This window comes from Saccopteryx leptura, chromosome X (assembly GCF_036850995.1).
Source record: "Saccopteryx leptura isolate mSacLep1 chromosome X, mSacLep1_pri_phased_curated, whole genome shotgun sequence".
Taxonomy (NCBI): domain Eukaryota; kingdom Metazoa; phylum Chordata; class Mammalia; order Chiroptera; family Emballonuridae; genus Saccopteryx; species Saccopteryx leptura.
The window spans coordinates 38,909,011-38,936,961 of NC_089516.1; the positions used below are offsets into that span (position 1 = coordinate 38,909,011).

Consider the following 27,951-nt stretch of genomic DNA (forward strand, 5'->3'; position numbering starts at 1 on the left):
GTAGAGCATCAGCCCAGCATGTGAAATTCCTGGGTTCAATTCCCAGTCAGGGCACACAGGATAGGCGCCCATCTGCTTCTCCAACCTTCCCCCTCTCCTTCCTTTCTATCTCTCTCTTCCCCTCCAGCAGCTAAGGCTCCATTGGAGCAAAGTTGGCCCGGGCGCTGAGGACGGCTCCATGGCCTCTGCGTCAGGTGCTAGAATGGCTCAGGCCACATTGGAGCAATGCCCCAGATGGGCAGAGCATCGCCCCCTGGTGGGCATGCTGGGTGGACCCCAGTTGGGTGCATGTGGGAGCTGCCTCCCAGCTTCTAACTTCGGAAAAATACAAAATAATAATAATAATAATAATACATCACTATTAATTAATTCCAGGATTCATTTCAGGAGCACAAGGATAATTGAACATATGTAAATCAATAAGTGTAATACACTATATCAACAAAACAAAGGAAAGCCTAGTTTGTGGTAGCTCAGTGTATAAGGCATGGACCTGGAATGCTGAGGTCACCAGTTCAAAACCCTGAGCTTGGACTGGTCAAGCATGTATGATAAACAACCAATGAACAACTAAAATGAAGCAACTATCAGTTAATACTTCTTTCTGCCTTCACTTCCTCTTGCTGTAAAATCAGTAAATAAAATCTTTTAAAAAGAAGACAAGATGGCGCTGGAGTAGGCGGATGTACCAACATCCACCTCCCAGAAACAAAGTGGATTACAAAATAATTTTAAGAACTATCATCTGGAAAAACCAACTTAAAACTTAGAGGACTCTTCAACCAAGGAACACTGAAGAAGCCACACCGAGACTGGCAGAGGAGAACAGAAGCTCCATCTCCACACATGCTGCAGATGGCTTTCCCAATCTACCTGAATCATTACCAGCTAGAAGCAGCGGTCATTGGGACTTGGACGTGAGCTGCAAAGTATAGAATTGTGACAACAATTCCAGTGCCATGCAGACTTTTCCTGGATGTGGACTTTTCCTGGACTCCTGCTCCTTGTGACAGCCCCTAACAGACTGAACTGGGGTTGGGTTGCATTTGCAGGGATTTGGCATGGTGTTGGGGCCAACTTGGACTTGGTGAACATGTTAAGGACACTACTCTTTTATGGATTCTTGCTGTATTGGCAAAGAGCTTGCTTAAAGGCTTTAATCACTGTAAAAAAAATAGAAGAATGGATAAAGAAGATGTGGCACATATACACCATGGTATACTATTCAGCCATAAGAAATGATGACAACGGATCACTTACAACAAAATGGTGGGATCTTGATAACATTATACGAAGTGAAATAAGTAAATCAGAAAAAAACAAGAACTGCAGGATTCCATACATTGGTGGGACATAAAAACGACACTAAGAGACATGGACAAGAGTGTGGTGGTTACGGGAGGCGGGGGGAGGGAAGGAGGGAGAGGGGGAGGAGGAGGGGCACAAAGAAAACTAGATAGAAGGTGACGGAGGACAATCTGACTTTGGGTGATGGGTATGCAACAGAATTGAATGACAAGATAACCTGGACATGTTTTCTTTGAATATATGTACCCTGATTTATTGATGTGACCCCATTAAAATTAATAAAAATTTATTTATTAAAAAAAAAATCTTAAAAAAAAAGGCCTGACCAGGCGGTGGCGCAGTGAATAGAGCATCGGACTGGGATGCGGAAGACCCAGGTTCGAGACCCCAAGCTCGCCAGCTTGAGCGTGGGCTCATCTGCTTTGAGCAAAAGCTCACAAGCTTGGACCCAAAGTCGCTGGCTCAAGGAAGGGGTTACTCAGTCTGCTGAAGGCCCATGGTCAAGGCACATATGAGAAAGCAATCAATGAACAACTAAGGTGTTGCAATGAAAAACTGATGATTGATGCTTCTCATCTCTCTTCGTTCCTGTCTGTCTGTTCCTATCTATCCCTCTCTCTGACTCTTGCTGCCTCTGTAAAAACAAAACAAAACAAAAAAACCATGAGCTCTCTGGCTTGAGCATGGGCCCACCAGCTTGAGCACGGGTTTGCTGGCTTGAGCATGGGATCATAGGCATGACTCCATGGTTGCTGGCTGCAGCCCAAAGGTTACTGGCTTGAAGCCCAAGGTCGCTGGCTTGAGCCCAATGTCACTTGCTTGAGCAACAGGTCACTCACTCTACTATAGCCCCCAAGTCAAGGCACATATGAAAAAGCAATCAATGAAAAACCAAGGAACCACAATAAAGAATTGATGCTTCTCATCCTTCTCCTTTCCTGTCTGTCTGTCTCTATCTGTTCCTCTCACTGTGTGTGTCTCTCTCTGTCACTGTCCCAAAAAAGGATAAAAATCATATTATTTTATCAATGAATGCAGGGAAGGCATTCAATAAGATACAACATCCATTTATGTTTAAAACACTCATTAAAAGGTGTATAGAAGCAAAGTAACTTAGCATAATAAAGACCGCATATGAGAAACCATCAGCCAAGATCATACTAACTGGTGAAAAACTGAAAACTTTTTCTCTAAAATCAGGAAGAAGAGAAGGCTTCTCACTCTCTTCACTCTTATTCAGCGCAGTACTGGAAGTCTTAGCCAGAGCAATTAGGCAAGAGAAAGAAATAAAAGGCACCCACATTGGTGCCTTTTTGCATATGACATGATCCTGTATATAGAAAACCCCAAAAATTCCACAAAAATACTATTATATATATGGTAAAGTCACAGGATACAAAATCAGTATACAAAGTTCTACTGCTTTCCTATATGCCAATGAAGAAACTTCAGAAAATGAATTGAAAAACCAACCCCTTTTTCAGTTGCAACAACAAAAATATCTAGAAATAATCTTAACAAAGGATGTGAAGGACCTATATACTGAAAACTACAAAACATTACTAAAACTTGGCCTGACCTGTGGTGGCACAGTGGATAAAGCAATAATCTGAAACACTGAGGTCGCTGGTTCAAAACTCTGGGCTTGCCTGCTCAAGGCACGTATGGGAATCGATGCTTCCTCCTCTGCCCTGCTCTCTCTCTCTCTCTCTCCCCTCTAAAAAATAAATTTAAAAATCTTTAAAAAAAAACAAGCGTTACTAAAAGAAATTGAAAAAGACACGATGAAATGGAAAAATATTCCATGTTCATGGATCAGAAGACTCAACATAATTAAAATGTCCATACTACCCAAAGCAATATACAAATTTAATGCAATCACAATTGAAGTCCCAATGTCAATGTCATTTTTTTTTAAATAAAGCAAAAAATCACCGGATTTGTATGGAACCATAAAAGACCATGAATAGTCAAAGCAATCCTGAGGAAAAAAAAATAAAGCCAGAGGTATCACACTACCTGACTTCAAATTATACTACAGAGCCACGATAATCAGAACAGCATAGTATTGTCAGAAAAACAGACATACAGACTACTGGAACAGAATCAAGAGCCCAGAAATAAAACCACATATGATATATATGGACAAATCATCTTCAACAAAGGAGCCAAAAACACACAATGGAGAAAAGAAAGCCTCTTCAATAAATGGTGTTGGGAAAATTGGAAAGCCACATGCAAAAGATAAAAGTTGACTACACCCTGTCCTCATGCACTAAAATTAATTCAAAATAGATCAAAGACCTAAATATAATATCTAAAACAATAAATCACATAGAAGAAAACATAGGTACTAAACTTATGGACTTTTACTGTAGAGAACATTTTATGAATTTGACCCCAAAGACAAGGGAAGTAAAGACAAAAATACATGAATGGAATTATATTCAACTAAAAAGCTTATGCACAGGAAAAGAAACCCACAACAAAATAAAAAAGCAGCCAACCAAATGGGAGATGATATTTACAAACAACAGCTCTGATAAGGAGTTAATATCCAAAATATATAAAGAACTCACAAAGCTTAACACCAAACAAGCAAGTAATCCAATTAAAAAAATGGGGAAAGGACCTGAAAGGACATTTCTCCCAAGAAGACATAACAGTGGCCAACAGATATATGAAAAGATGCTCATCTTCACTAGCTATTAGAGAAATGCAAATCAAAACTACAATGAGATACCACCTTACATCTGTTAGATTGGCTGTTATCAACAAGACAGTAGTAATAAGTGCTGGAAAGGCTGGAGAAAAATGAACCCTCATTCACTGCTGGTGGGAATGCAAATTTGTACAACCATTATGGAAGAAAGTATGGTGGTTCCTCAAAAAATTAATAAGAGCTACATATGACCCAGCAATCCCTCTACTGGGTATCTACCCAAAAAATTTGAAAATGTTGGTACACAATGACATGCATTCCCATGTTCATTTACGGTGGCCAAGACATGGAAACAAAGTGTCCCTCGATAGAGGATTGGATAAAGAAGATAGGGTACAGCCTGACCAGGTGGTGGCACAGTGGATAGAGCATCGGACTGGGATGTGGAGGACTCAGGTTCAAGACCCTGAGGTCGCCAGCTTGAGCACAGGCTCGTTCGGTTTGAGCAAAGCTCAACAGCTTGGACCTAAGGTCGCTGGCTTGAGCAAGGGGTTACTAGGTCTGCTGTAACCCCCTGGTCAAGGCACATATGAGAAAGCAATCAATGTACAACTAAAGTGCCACAACAAAAAACTGATGATTGATGCTTTTCATCTCTCTCCATTCCTGTCTGTCTGTCTGTCCCTATCTATCCCTCTTTCTGACTCTCGCTCTATCTCTTTAAAAAAAAAAAATATAGGGTACATATATACAAGTAGTACTACTCAGCCATAAGAAACGATGACATATTGCCATTTACAACAACATGCATGGACCTTGAGAACATTATACTGAGTGAAATAAGTAAATCAAAAAAGCTAAAAAGTATATTATTTCACACGTAAGTGTGATATAAAAATAAGACTCATAGACATAGATAAAGTAAAGGGGTTACCAGATGGAAGGGGGTGGAGAGGAGATGAGTAAAGAGGACAAATATATGGTGATGGGAAATGATCTGACTTTTGGTGATGGGCACACAACACATTTAACAATTCAAATGCTATAGGAATGTTTATCTGAAACCTAGGTACTCTTTTTTTTTTGACAGACACACAGAGAGAAAGAGAGAAAGGGACACATAGGGACAGACAGAAAGGGAGAAAGATGAGAAGCATCAATTCTTCATTAAGGCACCTTAGTTGTTTCCTGATTGCTTGATCTCATATGTGCCTTGACCTGGGTGGGGTGGGGGGCTCCAGCGGAGCGAGTGACCTCTTTCTCAAGCCAGAGACCTTGAACTTCAAGCCAGCGACCATGGGGTCATGTCTATGATCCCTTGCTCAAGCCAGTGACCTTGGGCTCAAGCCAGCAACCTTAGGCTTCAAGCCAATGACCTTTGGGCTCAAGCCAGCAACCCTGTACTCAAGCCAGATGAGTCCGTGCTCAAGCTGGTGACCTTGGGGTTTCAAACCTGGGTCCTCTGAGTCCCAGTCCGACGCTCTAGCCACTGCGCCACCGCCTGGTCAGGATGAAACATATATACTCTTACTGATCAATGTCACATCATTAAATTTAATTTTCTAAATTAAAAAAAATGAAGTCTGTGCAGTTACACCAACAAAACAAAAAATTAAAAAATTAAATATTCAACTAGACTAATAAAATGAGCTCGGAAGCTTTCCCACCTTTTCTATTTTCTGCAATAACTTGTATAAGCTGAAAAGTAACTGTTCCTTGAGAGTTTGGCAAAATACACGTATAAATCCATCTGGGCCTGGATTTGGAGGGAAGTGAGATCCTTGGCTACCATTTCAATTTAATTAATGCTTAATATTCTGTTCAAGTTCTCTACTACTTCCTATACCATTTTTGTAATTTTGTATTTTTCTAGGGAAAAAAAATTTACCTGGATTTTTCAATAATTTTCGTCTAGTTCCTAATAGTAAAATTTCTAACTTGAGTACCTGGTGGCGCCTTCACAGAGAGGGGGTGCCAGAGAGCGGCATGCCTGCCATTTGGGGGCTAGAGGAAGAACGGCTACTTTTGCACATCCAGCAAAGCAATGGCTATGTATGATTTTCTGTTGCTCTGGATATTTGTGATTGTATATGAATCTGGACACTTTAAATGTGTGTTTATACTTGATGCTCTGGTATGTTTCTGTTTGTACAAAAATATCAGACTGAAAAAGAACAGGTTTTCAGTTGGAAATTAGCTGGATGATTCTCTGTGGAACTATTTTTCTGTATCTGTTTGCCTGGGAGCCTGAACTGTGAGGGGGTAATCCCATGGGTCTTTCAATATCCCTATGTATGTCTGCATCTCTGGCAGGGGGTGATTTGTTTTGTGTGCTTTTTTATGTCTTGTAGTATCTGCAACTGTGAGGGTTCGTGATTCTCTGTGTATCCTTATGTCTCTACACACATCTGCATCTCCAAGGGCAAAGGATTCTGTATGCATCTCTGTTTCACTGTAGAAATATATGCATAGACTACACATGCTACGTGGCAAGTTCTGACTTTCCAAGTCTGGAAGAAGCATTACAACAGGAAATGCTCTGGATTCCAGCTTCCGGATGGAATTTCACTCAGAAAAAATACCCCTTCCTGGTCCTCCCAATAACTGCAGCATTCTTTGTCTTTCTTCAGGAGGCTGAGTTGAGGGGGTTTACGCTAACCTTGACCTCAGAGGCCACGTCTTTCAGGAAGATTTGGCAGAGCCATGAAATTCCACACCCTGCCACTTGCTTCTTGCCAGGCCCACTTCTTCCTCCTAAACCTTTTTATAGCTCCACATTATCTACCAGACCAATTCCAATCTAAATTGTCCAGAGAGGCCAGAGGAAGACACAGGGAGATGAGGACAAAGAATCAGAATGAGACTTTTTAAATGAAATAGATAAATAAAGATAGATATGGGGACAGATGAACAGATAGAGAAATGAGAACAAAGAGACAGAGGCCAAGAAATAGGACCTGAAAGGTGGGAACAGACAGTCAGAAATTGGGATAAAGAAACAAAAAAGGATGGGGATAGAGAGATATACAGAAAGATGGAGCAGACAGGGTGGGGAACAAGGGAGTGACAGAAATAAGGCAAGAATGTAGGGGGGAAGAGAGGAAGAGAGAGGAAAAAGAGATGGGGACAGAGAGAGATCAAGGCCAGAGAGACAGCTACATAAAAGATGAGGACAGAGAGAGAGAAAGATGGAGAAGATAACAGCCAGGTAGATAGAGAGGGAGTGACTGGGATTAAACAGACAAAGATAGAAAGGAGAGAGTGATGAAGGTTAGGAGGAAGAAGTTAATGGTATAGAAACTAACACTTTTGAGCCTTTGTTATGTCTGAGGCATGGTTCTACCAGCTGTACATGTGTTAGCTCGTGTAATGCTCAACAGTAGCACTGTGAAGCAGATACTGTTATCAGCTCCATATTATAGATGAAGACATTGAGGCACAGAAAGTCAGTAGCACAACTACGATTGGAATTCAAGCCATCTAGCATAAGCAACCATACTCCTGACTACACAGTCAGTGACAAAGATAGAGACAGCGTGACTCATAACTGGGGACAAGATAGCAAACAGATGAAACACACAGAGGGACAGAGAGATGGAGACAAGAAACAGGCACGTGATGAGAGCAACCCCACAACATGGTAACTGAGATAGAAAAGGGGGAGAAGAGATGGGAGAATCAAATAGGGAAAGAGGAGCAAGAAGACCAACAGGTATATGTGAGAGAGAGAGAGACAAAACAGTGAGCAATAATGTAAATACTGGGGGTGGGGGTGAAGACAGAGGTTAGAACAGAAAGGTGAGAGTAGAGAAAGTCAGGTAGGGAAAAGACATAGATGAATGCAGCAACACAAACAGATAAGAACTGGAGGACAGCCAGTAATAAAATAAATAGGGATAGAGTGATGAAGACGGAAAGGCAGACAGAAAAAAAGGAGCCAAAGGAAGTTGAACAGAAAAGACAGAAATTCTGGAACGCACAGAAATTCAGGAACAGATAAGGTAATGTGGTATTGTATATATTATTATTATATGTGTGAGGGTGGGGACACATACCAAATGAGACCTCTAAGTTAGGTGGAGACAGGATGGAGACAAGATGACCCCCCAGCATAGGCAACATAGTGAGAGTGACAGCAAGAGCAAGAAGGGAAGAGAGAGAGAGAGAGAGAGAGAGAATATTAGACACAAGAAAGAGAAACCACCAGAGAGATGTAAGCAGAAAAACAAGAGAAAGCAAACTAGAGATAGAGATGGATGAATGTCTGAGAGGTGGTGACAGTAGTAGTAAACTGGGGAGAAAGAGACAGTAAAAAGTAAGGAGGAGAAATAGAAACAAAAGATGAAATCATTCTTGATATACCAGGGCTGCACTGGTCTGTGTGGTGCCCACTACCAGGCGTCCCCAAACTGCGGCCCCCTGAGGCCATTTATCTGGCTACTGCCGCACTTCCGGAAGGGCCACCTCTTTCACTGGTGGTCAGTGAGAGGAGCACTGTATGTGGTGGCCCTCCAATGGTCTGAGGGACAGTGAACTGGCCCCCTGTGTAAAAAGTTTGGGGACCCCTGCATGAGCTCGGGAAGCAGGGCCTGGGCCTTTGTCGTTCACTATTGTATCCTGCACTGCAACACAGTCTCGATCATGTGGAGGACCATCTTTCAGTAAACAGTAGGCACAAAGAGCTGTGCATACATTACATACACTATGCCATTGAATCCTCACAACTCTGATCCAGTAAGTATTATTGGTATCATCCCCAGTTTATAGATGGGGAAACTGAGATTCCAAGTGATAAGAAACTTGTTGAAGGTCACAAGGAAAAGCCAAGAGAGAAGCCCTCGCCTGGACCAATGGTGAGAGTATGTCAGGAACCAAGAATTAGGATAAATCCTGTTCTGTCTGTGAACCCGAGGTGCAAAATACCAAATTCCAGTCTGCCTGACTCCCAGGCCCAGGTAAGTGTGTCCTGACTCCTTAGCCTCTGGGGCTCCCTCCATCTGGTGAAGGAGGTTGACCTAGCTAGCTCGGAGAGACTGGGAAAAGTCCAGTGAGTGAAAGGAATAAAACCCCGTGGGAGAACCTCCGCTTGGGAAAATCGGAGAATGCTTCCTGGAGGAAGAGGTGGCTCAAAGGGGCCAGAGGAAGATTGTTATAGAAGTCAGTGAATCTTCAGGGCTCCTCATTTGCACAGTTTCCTTCCAAGCCCCCAGTTAATAAACAGTGAAAAATCAAAGAGTACTGATGATTTGTCACTCTAAAAGTAAATTGAACTTCCCTAAAATCTTACATGTCCTATATAAAAGAAACTAAACAGATTTTCCCAAATTTGACAGCAATCCTAAAAATATACATTATTGGGAAGATGAAAGTTTAAACTATTGTACTAAAAATTTTTTTTTCTGTCAACCATGCTATAAGAAAGGCTGACTAATATTTCTGTTCTCTCTACAGAAAATGACCTTACGTCATGCCTTAATGACAAAATAGAAATTGTTACAGGGCCCTCATCTTCCCACCACTGGATCTCTAAACCTCCCATTATCTGTGTTCATCCGTTCCTCTTGCCTTCCTGTTACCATGAGGGGCCTGACGACCTCGTCTTCTCTGAGGCCCAGTGCCCCAGATCCCAGCCCCTCCTGTCTCTTGCATTATCCCCTTTCTCTTTTGTGTCTTCATCTTCTCCCTCTCTACTGGATTATTCCCAGCAGCAAACAACTATAGTCTAATATCTCCCATCTTTAAAAAAAATTATCCTTTGACCATCCTCTTACCATCATCTTATCTCTCGAGCTCTGCACCCATCACAGCCAAGTTTCTCAAGGGCATTGCCTACACACCTAGCTGTACCTCAGTGGGGTGAGGAGGGGGTGTTCTGTTCCCTCGGACTTCAGGGAGGGTCCTGTGACAAGCTACACTCCCCCCAGCACTCTATCCAATTATTCCTGTTTTTTTTTTAATATTTTAAAATATTTTTTATTTATTCATTTTAGAGAGGAGAGACAGACAGACAGACAGACAGACAGAAAGAAGGAGCAAGAAGCATCAACTCCCATATGTGCCTTGACCAGGCAAGCCCAGGGTTTTGAACCGGTGACCTCAGTGTTTCCAGGTTGACACTTTATCCACTGCGCCACCACAGGTCAGGCCAATTATTCCTGTTTTTAAAATTAATTTTATTTCTTTTTCATGATATACACTATAATTTTAGTAAAAGGCGAAAGATTTATGCGATCTGAAGAGAAACGAGAGCATACACTATAATTTTAGAATATACGTATAAGTAGAGTTTGAATAAATAATAAAACAAATAACCTGTGTGCTCACCACCCCGCTGCAAAAACCAATCATTTCCAAATGGCAAAACCCGCTGGGTAGCCAGCCGTCCCCAGGCACCTCTCCTTCCCCTCCCTGCAGTAAGCACTGTCCTAACATTTTTATTGTTCACTCCTTGCTTTTCTGTATGGTTTTACAACATATGACTGCATCCATGTATTGTGCAATTGTACACATTTTCCCACTTTATATAAATATTATTTGTGACGTTTTTGAATCAGCGTCAGGTTTCCTGAGTTTCATCTATGTTGAAACATGTAGTTAGAGTTCATTCATTTATTATTTCCATATAGTATTTCACATATGTTTCAAGTTGTTCATCCTATACTCTTGTTTCCATTTCTTACAGTTAACAGGCTTTGGCCTGACCAGGCAGTGGCACAGTGGATAGAGCGTCGGACTGGGATGCTGAGGACCCAGGTTCGAGACCCCAAGGTCGCCAGCTTGAGTGCAGGCTCATCTGGTTTGAACAAAAGCTCGCCAGCTTGGACCCAAGGTCACTGGCTCGAGCAAGGGGTTACTCGGTCTGCTGAAGGCCCGCAGTCAAGGCACATATGAGAAAGCAATAAATGAACAACTAAGGTGTTGCAACGCGCAATGAAAAACTAATGATTGATGCTTCTCATCTCTCCGTTCCTGTCTGCCTGTCCCTGTATATCTCTCTCTCTGACTCTCTCTCTGTCTCTGTAAAAATAAAAATAAAAATAAATTTAAAAAAAACCAGGCTTTGGTGAACATTCCTATAGTGTCTCCTAGTACACATGTGCAAAGATTTCTCTAGGGAAGCAATTCTCAGAAATTTTGGTCTCGTGGCTTTTAGAAAATTTTTTAAATTAATTTTTAGAGAGAAAAAAATGGAGAGAGACAAAGACATATATACACAGAGAGAGAGAGAGAAAAAAAAAACATTGATTTTGTCATTCCACTCATTCATGCCACCATTGGTTGATCCTTGTATGTGCCCTAACTGGGGATCGAACCTGCAACATGCATTTTGGGATGACGCTCGAATCAACTTAGCTACCCATCCAGGGCCAAGGACATTCTTAAAAAGTATTGCAGCCCTTCCCAGATAGCTCGGTTGGTTAGAGTACTGTTCAGATACACAAAAGAGGCAGGTTCAACCCCAGTCAGGGCACATACAGGAACAGATCTATGTTTCTGTCTCTATCTCTCTCTCCCTTCTTATCTTTCTCAAATTAATAAATAATTTTTTAAAAAATCACTGTAGCCTGACCTGTGTTGGTGCAGTGGATAAAGCGTCGACCTGGAATGCTGAGGTCGCCGGTTCAAAACCCTGGGCTTGCCTGGTCAAGGCACATATGGGAGTTGATGCTTCCTGCTCCTCCCTCCCTCTTCTCTCTCTCTCTCTCTCTCTCTCTCTCTCTCTCTCTTTCTCTCTCATTCTCTCCCCTCTCTAAAAATTAATAAAAGTAAAAAAAAAAAAAACCTTCTTCAAAAAAATAAAATAAAATAAAATAAAAATCACTGTAGACCCCAAAGAGCTTTGATCTTTGTGGATAATATCAATTGACACCTGCTATATTAGAAATGAAAACTGAGGCCTGACCAGGCGGTGGCGCAGTGAATAGAGCGTCAAACTGGGATGTGGAGGACCCAGGTTCTAAACCCTGAGGTCACTGGCTTGAGTGTGGACTCATCCAGCTTGAGCACAGTGTAGCTGGCTTGAGCATGGGATCATAGGCATGACCCCATGGTTACTGGCCTCAGCCCAAAGATCACTGGCTTGAAGCCCAAGGTCGCTGGCTTGAACCCAAGGTCACTGGCTTGAGCAAGGGGTCACCCACTCTGCTGTAGCCCCTGGTCAAAGCACATATGAGAAAACAATTGATAAACAACTAAGGTGTTTCAATAAAGAATTGATGCTTCTCATCTCTCTCCCTTCCTGTCTGTCCCTATCTGTCCCTCTCTCTCTCCCTGTCTCTATCAAAAATAAAATTTTAAAAAAAGAAATGAAAACTGAAAAATCTTAAATGTATTAATTTTAAAATAACAATAAAAACTTATTACATTGAATACAAATAACACATTTTTATGAAAAAATAACTATATTTTCCAAAATGAAAATAACTTAGCAAGAAGAGTGGCACCATTTTACATTCTTGCAAATCTCATTACTGTATGCCTCAATAGAAGACAGCTGGATTCTCATATCTGCATTCAATCTGTAGTGATGTCACATCTCATGTAGCCTCTGGAAAACTCTACAGTCTTGAGAGAATGAGAGTTAAAGAAGCAAATAAGATCTTACTAGTATTATGGTTTTGGCTCCCCACCCCACCACTCCTACCCTGCTCCCAGGATCCCCAAATCATACTGTGAGGACCACTGTTCTCAGATATAGACCTATAATTGCTGGGTCATAGAATATGTGCATCGTTCAACTTTACAACAAAATGTCCAACTTCTTCTAGAGTAGTTGTATCGACTTTCACTCCCATCAATGGTGTGTCTGTTCACTCTTCATCCACTCTGGTGTTTACCCCCACCAGTTCTCCACAACTACTTCTTATCAAGGTCGCTACCAATATCCATATTGCCATATCCAATGGACCTATTTTAATCTTCATTTTGTTGACTTCTTAGCACTCTTGAAACATCACCAACACCCCCTGCCCTCAGTATGTCCTTATCTCTTTACCTCTTTTACGGTCTGTTTGCCACCTCCTGCTTCTTCACCCATCTTCTAACATTTGAGTTCCTTGGAGCTCAGTCAAGGATCTTCTTCCTTTCTCTTTGCTCTGTTCCAGACTAACCTCTTCTCTCACAGCTATTAATGTCATCCCTATATGGACAACTCTCATTTATATATGAAACCCTGACCTCTCCCCTGGGATATATCACTACAAGATTGACTTCTCCACTTGGCTATCTCAACAGCATGTAGAACTAAATTCTTGATCTTCCCTGAAAACCTGTCCATCTCTCTGTTTTTATCATCTCAGTTAGTGACCTGGCTCCACATGACCAGAATCCTGGGCAGCATCCATGATTTCTCCTTTCCTTCCCATTCTCAAGCCACCACACCAAGCCCTTTCAATTCTAAATATCTCTCAAATCTGTCTACCTCTCTCCATCACAACCACCACCACCTTAGTCCATTCACCATTATCTGATTGCAGTAGTCTCCTAATCTTGTCCATCTTCAGTCCAATCCACAGCACCCAAAGTAATTTTCTTAAAATATTAACTATACCATGTTCATTCCAAGCTTAAAACCTTCCAGTGTAGTGTAGTGTATTTAGTATTTATCTGTAAGAGATACTAATTCATCATGTTTCAGTTCATCTGTGATGCAAACTGAAACAAAAAGTTTCATGAAACATACATTTCCTACTGAGGCTATGATACATTTTGATATTTTCTTATCTTTTCTCAAATTGATTAAGTACCTTCTGCAGTTTGAGCCTCATTTGAAAGCACTGCTTCAATACCTTTTTGTTGCTCATAGAATAAGACCCATTCTCCTTACCATACCACTGACGCCCTACATAATCTGGCTCCTGCCTACCTCTTCGACTTCATATCCCACCCCTCTTGACCTCAGCCCATTAGGCTCCAACCACACTGGTCCTCCTACAGTTCCTAAGTATACCATTTCCCTTCTCTCCTAGTGCCTTCCGACTTGCTGTGTCCTGTGCCTGAAATATGTTTGCCTCCACTCATCATCTGCTAACTTCCCTTCTTTCTCAGCTTAAATATCAGGCCTTGTCTGACCCCTCAAGCTAAATTGACCTCACCCATTATTCTTTACTATCACCCTATTCTTTCCCTTTGTAGTCTTGTCACAATTCTCAATTAGCATGTTTATGGATTGTAATTGTGTTTACTTCATGGTCCCTCCAGCGGCAGACTATAAAATGTGAGGGCCAAGTTTGTTGACCACAGTCTTGTTCCTGTCTATCTTATTTACTAATGCATAACTAGTGCTTCACATGGTTCCCAGGCCATAGTGTATACGCAAAAGACATTCATAAAATGAGTGAAGATCTGAAGAACAAATGTAAGCGGAGCTTTGGAGATGTGGAGAGAGTTTCACGCAGAGGCAACAGCATATGTGAAGACTCCGTAGCTAGACACAGTCTTAAGAATTTCAGTGTTCACTTACATGGAGTCTGGACAGGCTGGCGGGCCAGATCAGGCAAGGCCTAGCTTAACCTCCCCTGTTGCAAAAGGTAGGTTTTCTTTTGACCCATTGGGAATTCATTGAAGGGTTCTAAACATGAAAGTGATATGAATTGATTTACCTTTTCAAACTATCCACACCGCCTAAGGAACAGATTCCAGGGAATAAGACTGAAATGGAAAGGCAGTGATAGCGTTGCAGGTTAGATACGATGCTGGCCTAGGCGAGGGAAGGAAGTGGCAGCAGAAGTAAAGACGTAAATCAATTTGGGAGACATTTAGCAGGCAAAAATGACAGGACTTGGTGTTTATAGGGGAGGTGCAGCAGAGAGAATCAGGCATAGCTCAGGTTTCTGCTTTGACTGGGGTCAATCGCTAGGGCAAAATACAAAGGACAAACAGGTTGGAAGGAGAATGCCTTGAGTTGGGGGCAGGCTGAGGTTTTGGGGTGTCTCTGGGATATTCAGGTAGAGCTGTCTGGTAACCAATTGAAAGCACAGGTCAAGAGAAATTTGGGGTATCAATTTGGGTGTTGGCAGCAAAGAGATGATAATTGAAGCCATGGGAGCAAAAGTGATAACTCAAGGAAAGAGCACAAAGAAGACAAGAGCTCAAGCCAAAATCCTAAAGAGCACCAACATTTAAAGCAGGGGTCCTCAAACTACGGCCCGCAGGCCACATGTGGCCTCCTGAGGCCATTTATCCGGCTCCGCCGCACTTCCAGAAGGGGCACCTCTTTCATTGGTGGTCAGTGAGAAGAGCATAGTTCCCATTTAAATACTGGTCAGTTTGTTGATTTAAATTTACTTGTTCTTTATTTTAAATATTGTATTTGTTCCCGTTTTGTTTTTTTACTTTAAAATAAGATACGTGCAGTGTACATAGGGATTTGTTCATAGTTTTTTTTTATAGTCCGGCCTTCCAATGGTCTGAGGGACAGTGAACTGGCCCCCTGTGTAAAAAGTTTGGGGACCCCTGATTTAAAGGCTTGGACAAAGAAGAGCCTGGAAAGTTAAAAGGAATTACCGAGAAAGTAGGAGAAAAGAGTGGTGTCACGGAAGTGTATTAAAGAGGAGGGAGTACCAAAAAGTAAAGTAGGATTAGCTCTGAAAAGATTCTGTTGGATTTAGGACACAGGCCATGGCAGACCTAGATGAGAAGCAGTATCAGGCAAGTAGTGAAGGCAGATTGGAGTGGGTTGAAAGATAAGTGGGAAGTGGGAAAATTATGACAGTCAAGTGTAGGAGACACTTTTGAGAAGTTTAGAGAGGAGAGAAGTGGTTGGAGAGGGAGACTTTTTGGTAATCCTCGATTTGTTTTTATTTTATTTTTTCCTTCTTTTCCAAGCGAGAGGAGGAGAGATAGAAATAGATTCCCACATGAATCCTGATCGGGACCCACTCAGCAACCCCCGTCTGAGGCCTATGCTTTACCCATCTGGGGCCATGCTTGCAACCCCAACCAAGGTATTTTTAGTGCCTGAGGCAGAGGCTCCACCAAGCCATCCTCGTGCCCAGGATGATGTGCTGGACCCAAACCAATCCAGCCATGTCTGCAGGAGGAGGAGGGGGGGGTGGAAAAGCAGATGGTCACTTCTCATGTGTGTTCTGACAGGGAATCGAACCCAGGACATCCAAACGCCATGTGACACTCTACCACTGAGCCAATTGGCCAGGGCTCCTTGATTTTAGATGGAAGAGATCTGAGTATGTTTAGATGCTGATGGGAAGGAGCAAGGGTCAGACTAAGTAGTTTGGTATCAAAAAGTCAAAAAGTTCCTTTTGGGTAACTTCGCTTTCCTCAGAGCAGATGGAGAAGTTGGGCATTTGGGGAGAGGGGCGGTTTAAATGGCTGCTGTAGAACAGCGGAGAGGGAGCTGCCTAGGGACACAGTAGAGTTGTAGGTCAGCCCTGATGACCCAGTAAAAGCGAGGGACCAAGAGTTTATAGTGGCACAAATCTGTGAGTTTGGATAGTTTTCTCCAGCAGTGTTTAGCTGCCTGGGCATACGCATGGAAAAAACGGATAGTTGGACTGATCCAAGGTTGGGATGTTGCCAGGTGTATGCGACAATCCTGGGAACTGAGGCTATTGGCAAGAAAGGGGTGAAGTAAACACCATGAGGTCTGGTCTGAGCAGAGTGAAGAGTATCAAAGACAAGTCCTCTATGAGCTAGCTAAGCCATAGGGAAACCCTGGAACATGTGGAAAAGCTTCTGGAAAAGAGATTGAAGGATAAGTGGAGAGAGGAAGATCTGAGATGAGAGAGAAAGGCAGATTTGGGGGACTGAGCCAGGAGACTTGCCTGTGTGGGACCAGGAACGGATGGGGATGGCAGGCTGAGGGGGAATGTTAAAGGGGGTGGGGAGGAGGGACTTGGAGGCGGTCTCAGCGAGAAGTGAGGCGGCCTCCAGTGAGGGGGCGTGGCCAAGCGCCAATCCCGGGCGAGGGGGCGGGGCTCGGGTAACTGGGTCCCAGCGCCGCTGTGCCTGAGGCTGCCTCCGAGACGGCTCCCGTCTCCCCACCCCCCTTCCCGGGCTCCTTCCCGCCCGCTGCCGCGGAGACCCAGGCGAGGCTGGGGAGGACGGTGGAGCCGGGCCCTGGCCTCGCCCCTGCACCCGCGGCTACAGCATCGTCGGGAGGGATTGGCTGAGGGCGAGCCCCGCAGCCCGAGCGCTAGGCGCACACGCGCGCCCCCCACCACCCCCGTCCTCCTCTCCCTCCCCCTCCCCTGCCCGCCCCTCCGCCCTCCAGCCTCCGCTGCGGCGGGAGGAAGAATCCTTTCCGACCAGCCAGAGGAGCCCAGATCGATTCCCTTTCGGGGAGAGAGAAGAGACCCCGCTCTCCTAACAGACCGACTCGCCCCGTGGCCTTGGAAGTGGCTCGCCGCCTGCGGGAGAGCCCGCGCCCAGCGCACCCCCGACCCTCACCCAGCCGCTGCCGCAGAGACAGCGCTCCCCAGCGGGCCCCCGGCCCCGCCGAGCCCACTCCCCGCGCGGGGCCCGGGCCGGCGATGCCTGGCACGGCAGCGGCGGTGGCCGCGGCTGCTGCTGGTACTGCCACCGCTGCCACGGCTGCTGGCCCCGGCCGGGGCCGGGGACTCGAGGCTCCGCAGTGGGGCTGAGCCCGCAGCCCCGCCCCCCGAGCCTGAAGCCGCTGCTTTGCCGGGCGCCGGGCCTCCTCCGCCCGCGCCTCCACCCCAGGAGCTGGAGCCAAGCGGGGAGCCCGGGCCCCGCGCCCAGGCCCGGACCATGCAAGGCCACCGAGTCCCGGGGGGCGCCGGGCCTTCTGAGCCCGAACACCCGACCGTGAACCCCCCCGGCGCCGCTCCACTGGCCTGTGCCGACTCAGACCCTGGAGTCTTGGAGCCGGGACTGCCGGTGCCCAGGGACTCAGGCTGGGCTCTCGGTGGACCCCTGGATCCCCAGTTTGCTGGACCCTCAGACTCCAGCCTCGCCGCTACTCCAGGCCCCCGAGTCTTGCCCTGCGGCCCCAGTCCACAGCACCACCGGGCCCTGCGCTTCTCCTACCACCTGGAGGGCTCGCAGCCCCGGCCTGGTGAGTGATCGAGAGAGCTTGGGAGCCCGGCCACGGGCCTGGTATTGGGAGGGGGTTCTTGTTCTCGGGCTCTCCAAGCTCCACCGTGGGGCCGGCCCGCTCATCCCAGCCCTTCCAGTCTTCTCAACCTCCCACCCCTTCCTTTCCTCCTAGGCCTTCATCCAGTCTTTTCAACCTCTGTCCTTCATCTTTTCTCTGTCCCCTGTGCCCCATCAACCCCTCCGACCCCCTTCTATCTGATGAGGCTAATGGGAGAGGGAGCACTCCAAGAAAAGGGGCAAGATTGGAAGGCAGTAAGGGGGATTTGGGGGGAATAGCAGAAAAGGAGTCTCCCATTTGCCAAGCGCCTACATTGTGCCAGGCACTGGGCTGGGTGCTTTACATGGGTTTTCGTTTCATCTTCAGGAGCCTCCTGTGAAGTAGGTATCATTAGCCCCATTTTGTAGGGGAGGAAACCAAGGCTCAGAGAAGTTTAGTAACTTGCCCAATGTCACACAGCTAGTTTGGAGCCAAAATTCAAAACCAGACCTATTTGAATCCAAAGTCTGTGGTCTTTCTGCTTCCCCCAAACTGAGGTTGGAGACCATGAAAGTAATGCCAAGCCTTCTGCTTATGTGATTTTCTTCTGAGCAGCAGCTCTGGAGTATGAGTGGAAAAAAAAAAGAGGGATGGTGGATTGATCCAAGGTTGGGGCTTTGCCAGGTGTGTGTGTGGCGGGAGGACAAGGGAAGGAGGGAATAGAAGGTGTTGATGAGAAAGGTGGAAGAGGTGAGCCTTGGAGCCAAGCTGGAGGGGAAGGCTGGGGCAACTGGTGGGTAGGGAGACAGCGGAAAGGTCAGGGCAGGCAGAAGCCAGTTAGAGTAGAGCTGTGAAGCTGCAGGGCTACAGGGCTGTTTGTGAGTAGAAATCAGGATGCTTGAACTTGGAACTGCAGAGGTGGAGCAGCTTTGGGTCAGGTCACAGATCACTGCCTGGAGAGGCCTTTGCACTGCACAGACCTGAGGGGCTGAGGAATCCAGCAGGGCCTCCTCCATCTGGGAACATTCCCGTATGGACCTAAGTGGTGGAGCTCTAAAGGAAGAGCAGTGTATATCTGCTCTGCCTTCCACTGGGCTGCACAGAGCTGTTGAGCCCACAATGCAGGCAAGGTGGATCCATCGCTGCTATGACCTTGAGCTAGTCATGGAACCTCTGGTAGTTTTCAGGGTTTCCTTTGGTGTGGGCTAGATATCCTGCTGACAACAGACCTTTAACCCCCTGTCCTACATGTTGCTCCTGCTGCTTTCCAAACTCCTCCTGATAGACACTGTGTGGAGCAGGCTTCTCAACCACTTCACTATAGCACCTTCTTTCAGATACCCAAAACATGCCATAAGCACTCCCACCTCAGGACCTTTGCATCTGCTTTTCCTTCTGCCTGGCAGCTCTTTCCCCTGCTTTCCACCTGGCTTGTTCCTCATCTTTCAGGTCTCAGCTCAGATGTCACCTTCTCCAAGAGACCTTCCCTGACCACTTTAGGTAAGGCCGCTTGTGAGTCTCCATGGCAGGCGCCAGTGCACTTCCATCCTTGTACTTAGCACAGTGTGCAGTGATCTCAGTGCATGTGTCCACTTTTTTTTTTGCCCACCTCCCTCCACTAGAATGTGAGCTCCATGAGGGCAAGGGGATTGGATCTCTTTTGTTCACTCTTGTACCCTCAAGACTAGTACAGTGCCTGGCACACAGTAGGTACTCAATAAATCCTTATTGAACAAATGACTGAACAAATTCAAAGGAAGCACATGGTAGGTCCTCAGTAACTATTGTCTGAGAGAAGGACAACTGGACTCCTGCCCTCCAGACACTCTTGGTCTGCAGCTCAGTCGCTGGGCAGCATCTGGAACACTGGTCCTCTGCTCAGTACATGGTGGTGATTCTGAGTTGCCTTCCCACTCCACCAGTCCTTCCAAATTACCCATCACAGTACCCACCCTGAACCACTCCACTCCTCCCCAAGAATGTTTCCAGGATCTTTTTCCCAATGAAGTCCTTGCCTTTGTAATTGGTGGGTGTCTTTTTTTTTTTTTTTTAACTCCAAGATGAGATTCAGGGCTTAGAAGGATGTCAGGGAAGGACCTGGCCTCACATCCAACTATTCATAACTGATTCACTGTGTGACCCTGGGTGAGTGAGTTCCTTTGAGCCTCAATTTCTTCATGTAGAGAATGTCATGAGGCAGATATGAGATACTGGTTCCAAAGCCTGCAGAATGAAATCTTTTTTTATATAAATGCTATTTTATTTTTAATTCATTGTGTTGACATGGTTTCAAGTGTCCCACTTAATATAACACCCTCTACCCACCGCATTGTGCCCCCCATGCCCCATGCAAAGATTCTTTCCACCCTATTTTAAAAAGTAAGAGAAAACCTTCTGAAGAGGAGGTGGAGGAATTACTCAGGCCCTGACAAGGCGGGTGCTGGGCCATGTGATTCACAGCAGCATGGGGCGTGAGAGGCCTGCCTGCCCTGCTGCCTAGCCTGCCCAGGGGTAGGCACAAGTGCCTGCTTCTCCCTCCACAGCACTCGCCTATACTTGGCCCATAGGCCCAGAGAGGGCAGTGTAGGTGTTTGTAAGGTGTATGTGCACACGCTTGCGTGTGCATGTGTAAGAGAGAGAGAGAGAGTGTGTCCCGAGCTTCAATTAAAGCATTGAGACATTTTAGTCCTCATGTTAAGATTTCTGTGTGCCTGCTGGCTTCCTCTCTCAGACTGTTGAGACCTTTATTGAATTGCAATCCTTAGGACCCAGTGGCCCATCCTGGGAGGAGGGGCTTTTTAAAATATATATACCTTATCCATATAAAGAGCCTTGAATTGCTTCAAAGTGCTTTCTCTTTTAGTTACCCTGATTTCTGGTTGGGGTAGGGGTAGGGGTAATTTTTTATATACCTATTTCCTAGATGATCAAACCTACAACCTCTCTGGGTTACTGAGATAGCCCAGTGAGATGCCAGAGAGGACTTTTAGAGAGTCAGAAAGGAGTTCCCAGGTGTAAGTTTGCTCACAGAGATTTGGGGGGAACCCTGTTCCTAGAATATCCTTCCAGATGCTGGGAGGGTGTCACTTGGTGCCTGACCGTACCTCAGTTGAGAGAGTGAGACCTAATGTTTTCTCATGGGTAGTGAAAGGACTGACCATCGAAGGAGGCAGCAAGAGGAGCTGGCTCCTTCTGATTTGCAGCCTGGGGCATCGTCAGATTCCAGGAGTTAGAACTGGAACTGGACCGGCCCTGGATACCGCCTGGCTCTGGGTTTCCCAAACTGGGTGAGCATCAGAATCCCTTATTGACTTTGAAAACATAAATGCGATTCCCGGACTCCACCCTAGAGCTCCAGAATCTTGGGAGTTGCAACCCAAGAATATATTTTCAAAGTTCCCCAGGTGATTCTGATGCACTGCCTAGAAGAAGAACCAGCGGTCAGGCCCATTTCCCAGTTGGAGCAGTGGAGGCTCAGAGAGGCAGCATCATTGGGACCAGGAGAATGCATTGGGTTCCCCTCTGAGGCCCTCTCCCTGGGACCCTCTGTGGGCCTCAGTCACTCCTGGTCCCAAAAGGTGGCTTGGGAGCTAAGCTACAGAGAGTCAACCCCTCACCCACATACACGCAGACACTGTCTGCCTCAGTTTACCCTCTATGCCCAGCTCTCATGAATGGCTACCATTTGGCAGTTCAAGCTGGAAGGCAGTTGCAGTTCTGCAACCCTAAGCAAAGGCAATCCTGGCATCAGCAGTGCCCAGGACAGGACCTGGTCCTAAAAAAGAACTCTAGATGGGTATCAGCAAGGTTTGTAGAGCTAGGAGGAGCATGGAGGGCAGTTTAGGTAGGAAGTTCGGTGGGAGCAAAGGCACCGAGACATGGGAACTAGCACTGGTTTGGGGAAGAGTGGAGAGAAAAGGCTGGCAAAGAGACTGTATGCTGAGGGCAAGGGGCACCCCTTAAAGGGTCTATTAAGCAATGGAGTGATATGCTCGGATGTGTTTGAGAGGTCCCTGTAGCTGTATGTGGAGAGTGTATGGTAGGGGTGCAAGAGAGGGAGCGGGAGACTGGCAGCTGGGGGTCGCAGTCATCCCAGCAGGAGGAGGTGGTAGGTTTGGTTTCAGTAGTGGCAGGTGAGAGGAAGATCTGAGAGATAGTTTAAGTGCTAATATGGGGAGGCCTTGGTGGTGGCTTGGATCTAGAGGCCGAGGAAGAGGGAGAAGTCCAGAATCTGGTTGGGGGAAGATACTGACTTGTGCTTCAGACATATTGAGTTTGCATATTTGCATAAAGCAGAGACCCATTTCCCATACACCCAGGGTAGTGGCTATTGCAGAGAATGGGGGGGTGCTCCGGAAAGCCAAGGCAAACATTGATAAAGTAAATTCCTGTGGCTCCCTAGATGTTCTCCCTGTTGAGGGCATCCTGAGAGACCATAGCAGGTATCCCCAAACTATGGCCGGGCCGCATGCAGCCCCCTGAGGCCATTTATCCAGCCCCCCACCGCACTTCCGGAAGGGCCACCTCTTTCATTGGTGGTCAGTGAGAGGAGCACTGTATGTGGCGGGCCTCCAACAGTCTGAGGGACAGTGAACTGGCCCTCTGTGTAAAAAGTTTGGGGACCTCTGCCATAGAGGGAGGCTGCTTGTGGTAAGGAGAAGAGGAGACTTTTAAGAGGAGGGGGTGATGGATTCTGCTGGGTATTTTTAGAGAGCAGCAGTTTGATCCAGGGGAGTGTCTGAGAAAAGACCCATATTTGGTTCCTCGTCAGCTGGGGCCTTCCAAACAAACAACAAAATGTAAAGAGGCCGGGTAGCTGGGAAAAGGACTTTCCTAGGCAGAACTGACAGGATTGAAGTTTCCAAGTTGCAGAGAGTTGGCACCCCATTCTCGGAGGTGCCTCTGTCCCTGGAGCAGTGCCCAGCTGGTGCTACTTGCTGCCTCGAGGGGGAGTGGCAGCTAACAGTTCCCCAGATGGACTCAGCCATGCCTTTCTGGGGGCCAGTTAGCTAAATGCCTTAGGCAGATGTGGAGCTGGCCAGACGCTGGCTGGGTGGGGCTAAGACCTGTCTGGAATGAGGGCAGGAAGCACAATCTGCCACTGGCAGCCCCGCAGAGTTAAGTTCCCTCATCTGGAGAGAGCAGATATCCTTGGAGCCATGAATCCAGCCTCTCTGGTCTCCAGTACCCAGTTCCTTGGACATGGAAGGTACCACACCTCCAAAAGACGCCTCAAACTGCACACAGGGCTGGAGACGAGGCTACAAGGCAGCAGGAAAAACAACCTGGGCACTCCTGGCACCGCCATGGGGTCACTGTGCCCCAAGGCTTCCCTCTCCCCTCAGGGCCTTAGTTTCCTCATTTGGACCCGGCCATTGTATTTGTCTGGCGTAATAGTGTCAATAAATACGTGGCGAGCAGTTAAGCAAGAGTGACAGAAGGGAGAAAGGAGGGCATTTCTGCATTAACAAACACTTCTTGAGGACTTGATATTTGCTTGGCCCCATGAGAGGTAATGGATGGGTAACAAGGAGACACAGTCCCTGTCCTGGTGGAGCTCCTTTCTGGCAAGGAAGACATACATGACAACTCATTCCAAGCGCACAGGCAAGGAAACAAGGACACTTGCATTGGGATCTGAAGAAAAGAATAGGAGTCCACTGGTAAGAGAAGCAGGAAAGCAGTTCATGCCACGGGGACCTCACGTGCCAAAGTCCCGGGTGGAAGAAGGCACTTTCGAGGAACTGACAAGAAGCCACTGCGGCTGGAGGGTCAGGCTGGGGAAGTGTTCCAGAGCTGGACCTCACTTGTCCCTGTGCTCAGGAGTTTCTCCACCCTGGAGGCAAAGCAAAGGGAGCCCTCCACGTGGCTGCAGGAACTGCAGGGGACTGTGTCTCAGCAAGCCAGTTTTGGTGTTGCGAGTGCCTCGTAGAAGGCTCAGTGGATGGGAGGAAAAGTTAGGCTGGAGTGTAAAAAAATGTGTCTGGATTGTAGTGCTCCTAAGAAGTCAGGTCTGCAGGACTGGCGTCTAACTGGATGTGTGAGTTGAGGGAGAGTTAGGAGCCATGGAGAAAGCCCAGTCTGTGGCTGGGAGAGCTGGGTGGATGGAGGTGCCATTCCTAGGATGGGGAGGCAGGAGGAGAAGTCACCCAAGGTCCCCGATAGGGATGTGGTTTAGGGTGCAGGGTCCGAGCAGCCTGAAGACAGGGCATCTTGGTGTCAGTACCCAGTAGGCATCAGCTGTGCCCATCTAGGCCCCAAAGCAAGGCAGAGTGGGGCATGAGGGGCACAGGTGTGTGACTGGGGCCCAGAAAGGGAGCAGCAGGTTCTCTCGGGTGCTGGAAGCTTCTAGCCCTTGGGGCGCTTCCTGCTTTGTCGCTTCCCCTTGGCCCATGGATGGAAGGGGATGGAAGGGGTTAAGTCATGGAGGGAAGGGCCTGGAGAAAGCGGGAAAAGAGGGACTGGGACTGGCATGGCTGTCCCCAAGATGCAACTGCTAAAGAAGCCCTTCCACAGGGGCCTGCTGAGCCCGTGCCTCTGCCCACACCGTGGCTGTTGCCTTTACCTTCACCTTCTCTGCTTCCCCTCTGGCTTCGGCAGGCTCCCCTAGGCGGGGCCTCCCAGCATAATGCATTGCAGGTGTGACACAGCCCCTTCCCCACCCGGAGTAGCCCAGAGGGGGCAGGGACTAGCCGAGAGGGGGCAGGGACCGAAAGGGTCTCTCTTTGTGCATCTCTCAGGGGCTCCAGCCTACCGCCCCTGCTGCCGGCTCCACAGAGAATTCCTTCAGAGGTCTCTGTCCTGCACCCCGTGGCTCTGGCAGGGTCAGGCAGCTGTGAGAGCCCCAGGTCCAGACCTGCCACTTTCTAGCTTCCTGTGACTTCGGGCCAGTCAGCTCACTTCTCTGAGCCTCGGTTTTTGCAGATGGAAAGTGGGGTTATCATCCCCACCCCACCACCTAGGGTTGTTGTAAGGATTAAATGCCACCAGGAAGGCCCTCGGCACTCATCATGGCACATTGCAGCCCTGTTCAACAAAGGCCCTGGGCGGCGCTTTTTGTCCTGCCCCTTTGCCTCTCTGAGCCTGCATCCCTTCCTGTCCCTGTCTCCCTTCCGACTTGCCCCTGTGTTTTCTCTCTCCTTCTCTAGCTGTAGTTTTCCTGTCTTCTGCCTTGTCTTTGTCCCAGTCTCTCTCTTTTCCCTCATAATCTCTGTTTCACCAACTCTTACTTTGACCAGGCCTCTAGTGAGGGGAGGGGAAATGAATGGGTGTTGGGGTCCCTGGAGTCACACACAACACGGGTCACAGGGGCCATCCCCTAGTGTCTTTGTCCTCACTGGGAGGGAAACCCCGGCCAGCGTGGCAGCCCCAGCACCGGGTAATTACTGCCCCCAGTGCTCCCAGCTGCAGCTCCACTCCCTTCCCTTCCTGTCCTCTGAAGTCCCCAGCCCCTCCCCGGGGTGGAGCAACCACCCCCATCCTTCTCTGCCCTTAGGTCCAGAGACACAGGGAGGAGGTAGCCAGGCCCTCACAGCAATCAAATAACTGGAGAAGAGAAGGATTGCCTGTATTCCCATGTGGTTGTGGTGTGTGTGTGTGTGTGTGTGTGTGTGTGTGTGTGTGTGTGTGTGTGGCTGCCTGGCTGTCTTTATCCCTGTGGGTCTGTTTTTTGGATATCTTAATGTTCTTGTTTCTCTTTGTCCCTGTGTAAGTTTGAGTGTGTGTATATCCATGTGTATCTTTGAGTCTGTATATGTTGTTACATGTTCCTCTATGCCTGGGTGTGTGTCACCTTGGCTCGGTCTAAGCCCCTGGGGGTTTATAGATATGTCTGCGTGTGGGTCTCTGTATGTAGATCTTGTGTATGTGTGTGTTGTGTCTGTGCTGTTGTCCATCTCTGTTTGCCCCCTAGTGTCTTGGTGGTGGTGGTTAGTGTCTTGGTGGTTAGTGACTAGGTGGTCACACACCTAGTGTCGTGGTGTGTGGGAGGGGGTGCCTGACTGTCTTTGGCCTTTCCTGACCGTCCTGCTCTGGGGCCTTCTTGCAAACACCCAGGCTCTGTTCACTGTGTCCTCAAATACATTCTTCACTTTCCCACCTCTAGTATCTACAATTTTGCTCACTTTTCTTCCACACTCAGTCTATACCTGTAAAAACACACTCCATCCTAGACAAGGAACTCAAAACCCACCGCCTCTAGAAAGTCCTTGCCCCTTCCCTTCCAGATGTTTCTTTCCCAATTCAGCAAACACTGACTGAGGACGGGCTCTATGACTGGACATAGGCACACTTGAAATCAAGTCGCAGCTCAACCACTTCCTGCTATATATCCTCAGGCAAGTTATTTTGCTTCTCCATGCCTTAGTTTCCTCATCTGTAAAATGGAACTAATAGCACACAAGCTTGTTAGTAGGATGTTATGCAGGGAAATAACAAAATGCCTGGCCCAGAGTAGGTACTCAACAAACAATTGAACCCCCATACCTTATATCTTCCACTAAAAAGTGAACACTAAGTTCCAGAGAGTTCTGAAAGTGCTTGTAATCCCCTGCTCTTTTCTCCAGGTGTCCTGCCCAGGGCAGAACATGAATTGGACAAGACAGAACAAAATGCAGATTCCAGTTCAGGGAACTGCTGACAAGTATTGCGTGAGCCAGCTCCCTGAGCCTTCTCAGGTCCAGAGGAGACTGGGCCTTCCAAGGGCTGGAAGAGGGGACTTCTAAGGCTGCCACCCAAGAGCCACAGCACATAGATAGGGAAGGAGGTAAATGGTAGAGATGTAAGGGGCTTTGAGGACCATCTAACTGAGATATAGCAATATGGTGGTCTACAAGTGGAATTTGACTTGCAAGTTTCATTTGGTCAACTCACTATTTTTAAAACTGGAGATACCACATAAAAGCCTGGATTTCTGATTCTCTCAAAATATTGCAAGATCTGAAAATAAATAAAGGGCCCTGTTACTTCAGTGCAACAATTAAATTGAGGGGAGGAGCTATGGTTCCTATTTTAGGAGAGGCTGTACTCTCCAATTTACCCCAGTCCTCAACATTCCCTCTTGCCTTAGCCTGTCCCATTTGACAGAACGGTCTTCATTTTATGCAAGGGTCCACACTTTACAGTAACATCCTTCACTTTATTTTTTTTGTGTGTGAAAGAGACAGAGTCAGAGAGAGGGACAGATAGGGACAGACAGATGGGAAGGGAGAGAGAAGAGAGGCATCAGTTCTTCGTTGAGGCTTCTTAGTTGTTCATTGATTGCTTTCTCAAATGTGCCTTGACTGGGGGGCTACAGCAGAGCAAGTGACTCCTTGCTCAAGCCAGTGACCTTTGGGCTCAAGCCAGCAACCTTGGGCTGCAAGCGAGAGACCTTTGGGCTCAAGCCAGCAACCATGGGGTCATGTCTATGATCCCACGCTCAAGCCAGCGACCCCACACTCAAGCTGGTGAGCACCATGCTCAAGCCAGCGATCTTAGGGTTTCGAACTTGGGTCCTCTGCATCCCAGTCCAGTGCTCTATCTACTGCACTACCACATGGTCAGGCAAAAGAAAGTGTCTCACTTTTCAAAAAAGAGATCCTCCATTTTACAGAAGAATCTTCTATATTGTCAAAGTCTTTCATTTATGGACAGGTCAGCCATTTTACAAAAAGGTCATTACAGAACTCTTCCTCTGCCTGACCACGTGGTGGCACAGGGGATGGACCATCAACCTGGAACACTGAGGTCCCTGTGTAGAAACCCTGAGGTCGCCGGCTTGAGTATCGGCTTGTAGGCTTGAGTGTGGGGTCATCAGCTTGAGTACAGGATCACTGGTTTGAGCAAAGGGTCTTTGGCTAGCCTTGAGCCGCCCCCTCTCTCGGGTCAAGGCATGTAGGAGAAGCAATCAGTGCACAACTAAAATGAAGCAACTACAAGTTGGTGCTTC

The 27,951-nt window shown here is 47.0% G+C and overlaps 1 protein-coding gene and 1 long non-coding RNA gene across 2 annotated transcripts in view; both read left to right on the plus strand.

Annotated features, from left to right (window-relative positions):
- Window positions 1-10,956, plus strand: part of LOC136385680 (uncharacterized) — a 48,098-nt gene extending 37,142 nt beyond the window's left edge. Inside the window, exon 3 of the long non-coding RNA XR_010747857.1 lies at window positions 10,653-10,956. This is a non-coding gene — a long non-coding RNA (uncharacterized lncRNA). The remainder of the gene's footprint in view (window positions 1-10,652) is intronic.
- A 5,975-nt stretch (window positions 10,957-16,931) lies between these two features.
- FGD1 (FYVE, RhoGEF and PH domain containing 1) overlaps window positions 16,932-27,951 on the plus strand; it is a 41,264-nt gene continuing 30,244 nt past the window's right edge. The window contains exon 1 of the mRNA XM_066356143.1: window positions 16,932-18,005. Coding sequence (XP_066212240.1) covers window positions 17,699-18,005 — 307 coding nt within the window. The 5' untranslated portion in view covers window positions 16,932-17,698. The remainder of the gene's footprint in view (window positions 18,006-27,951) is intronic.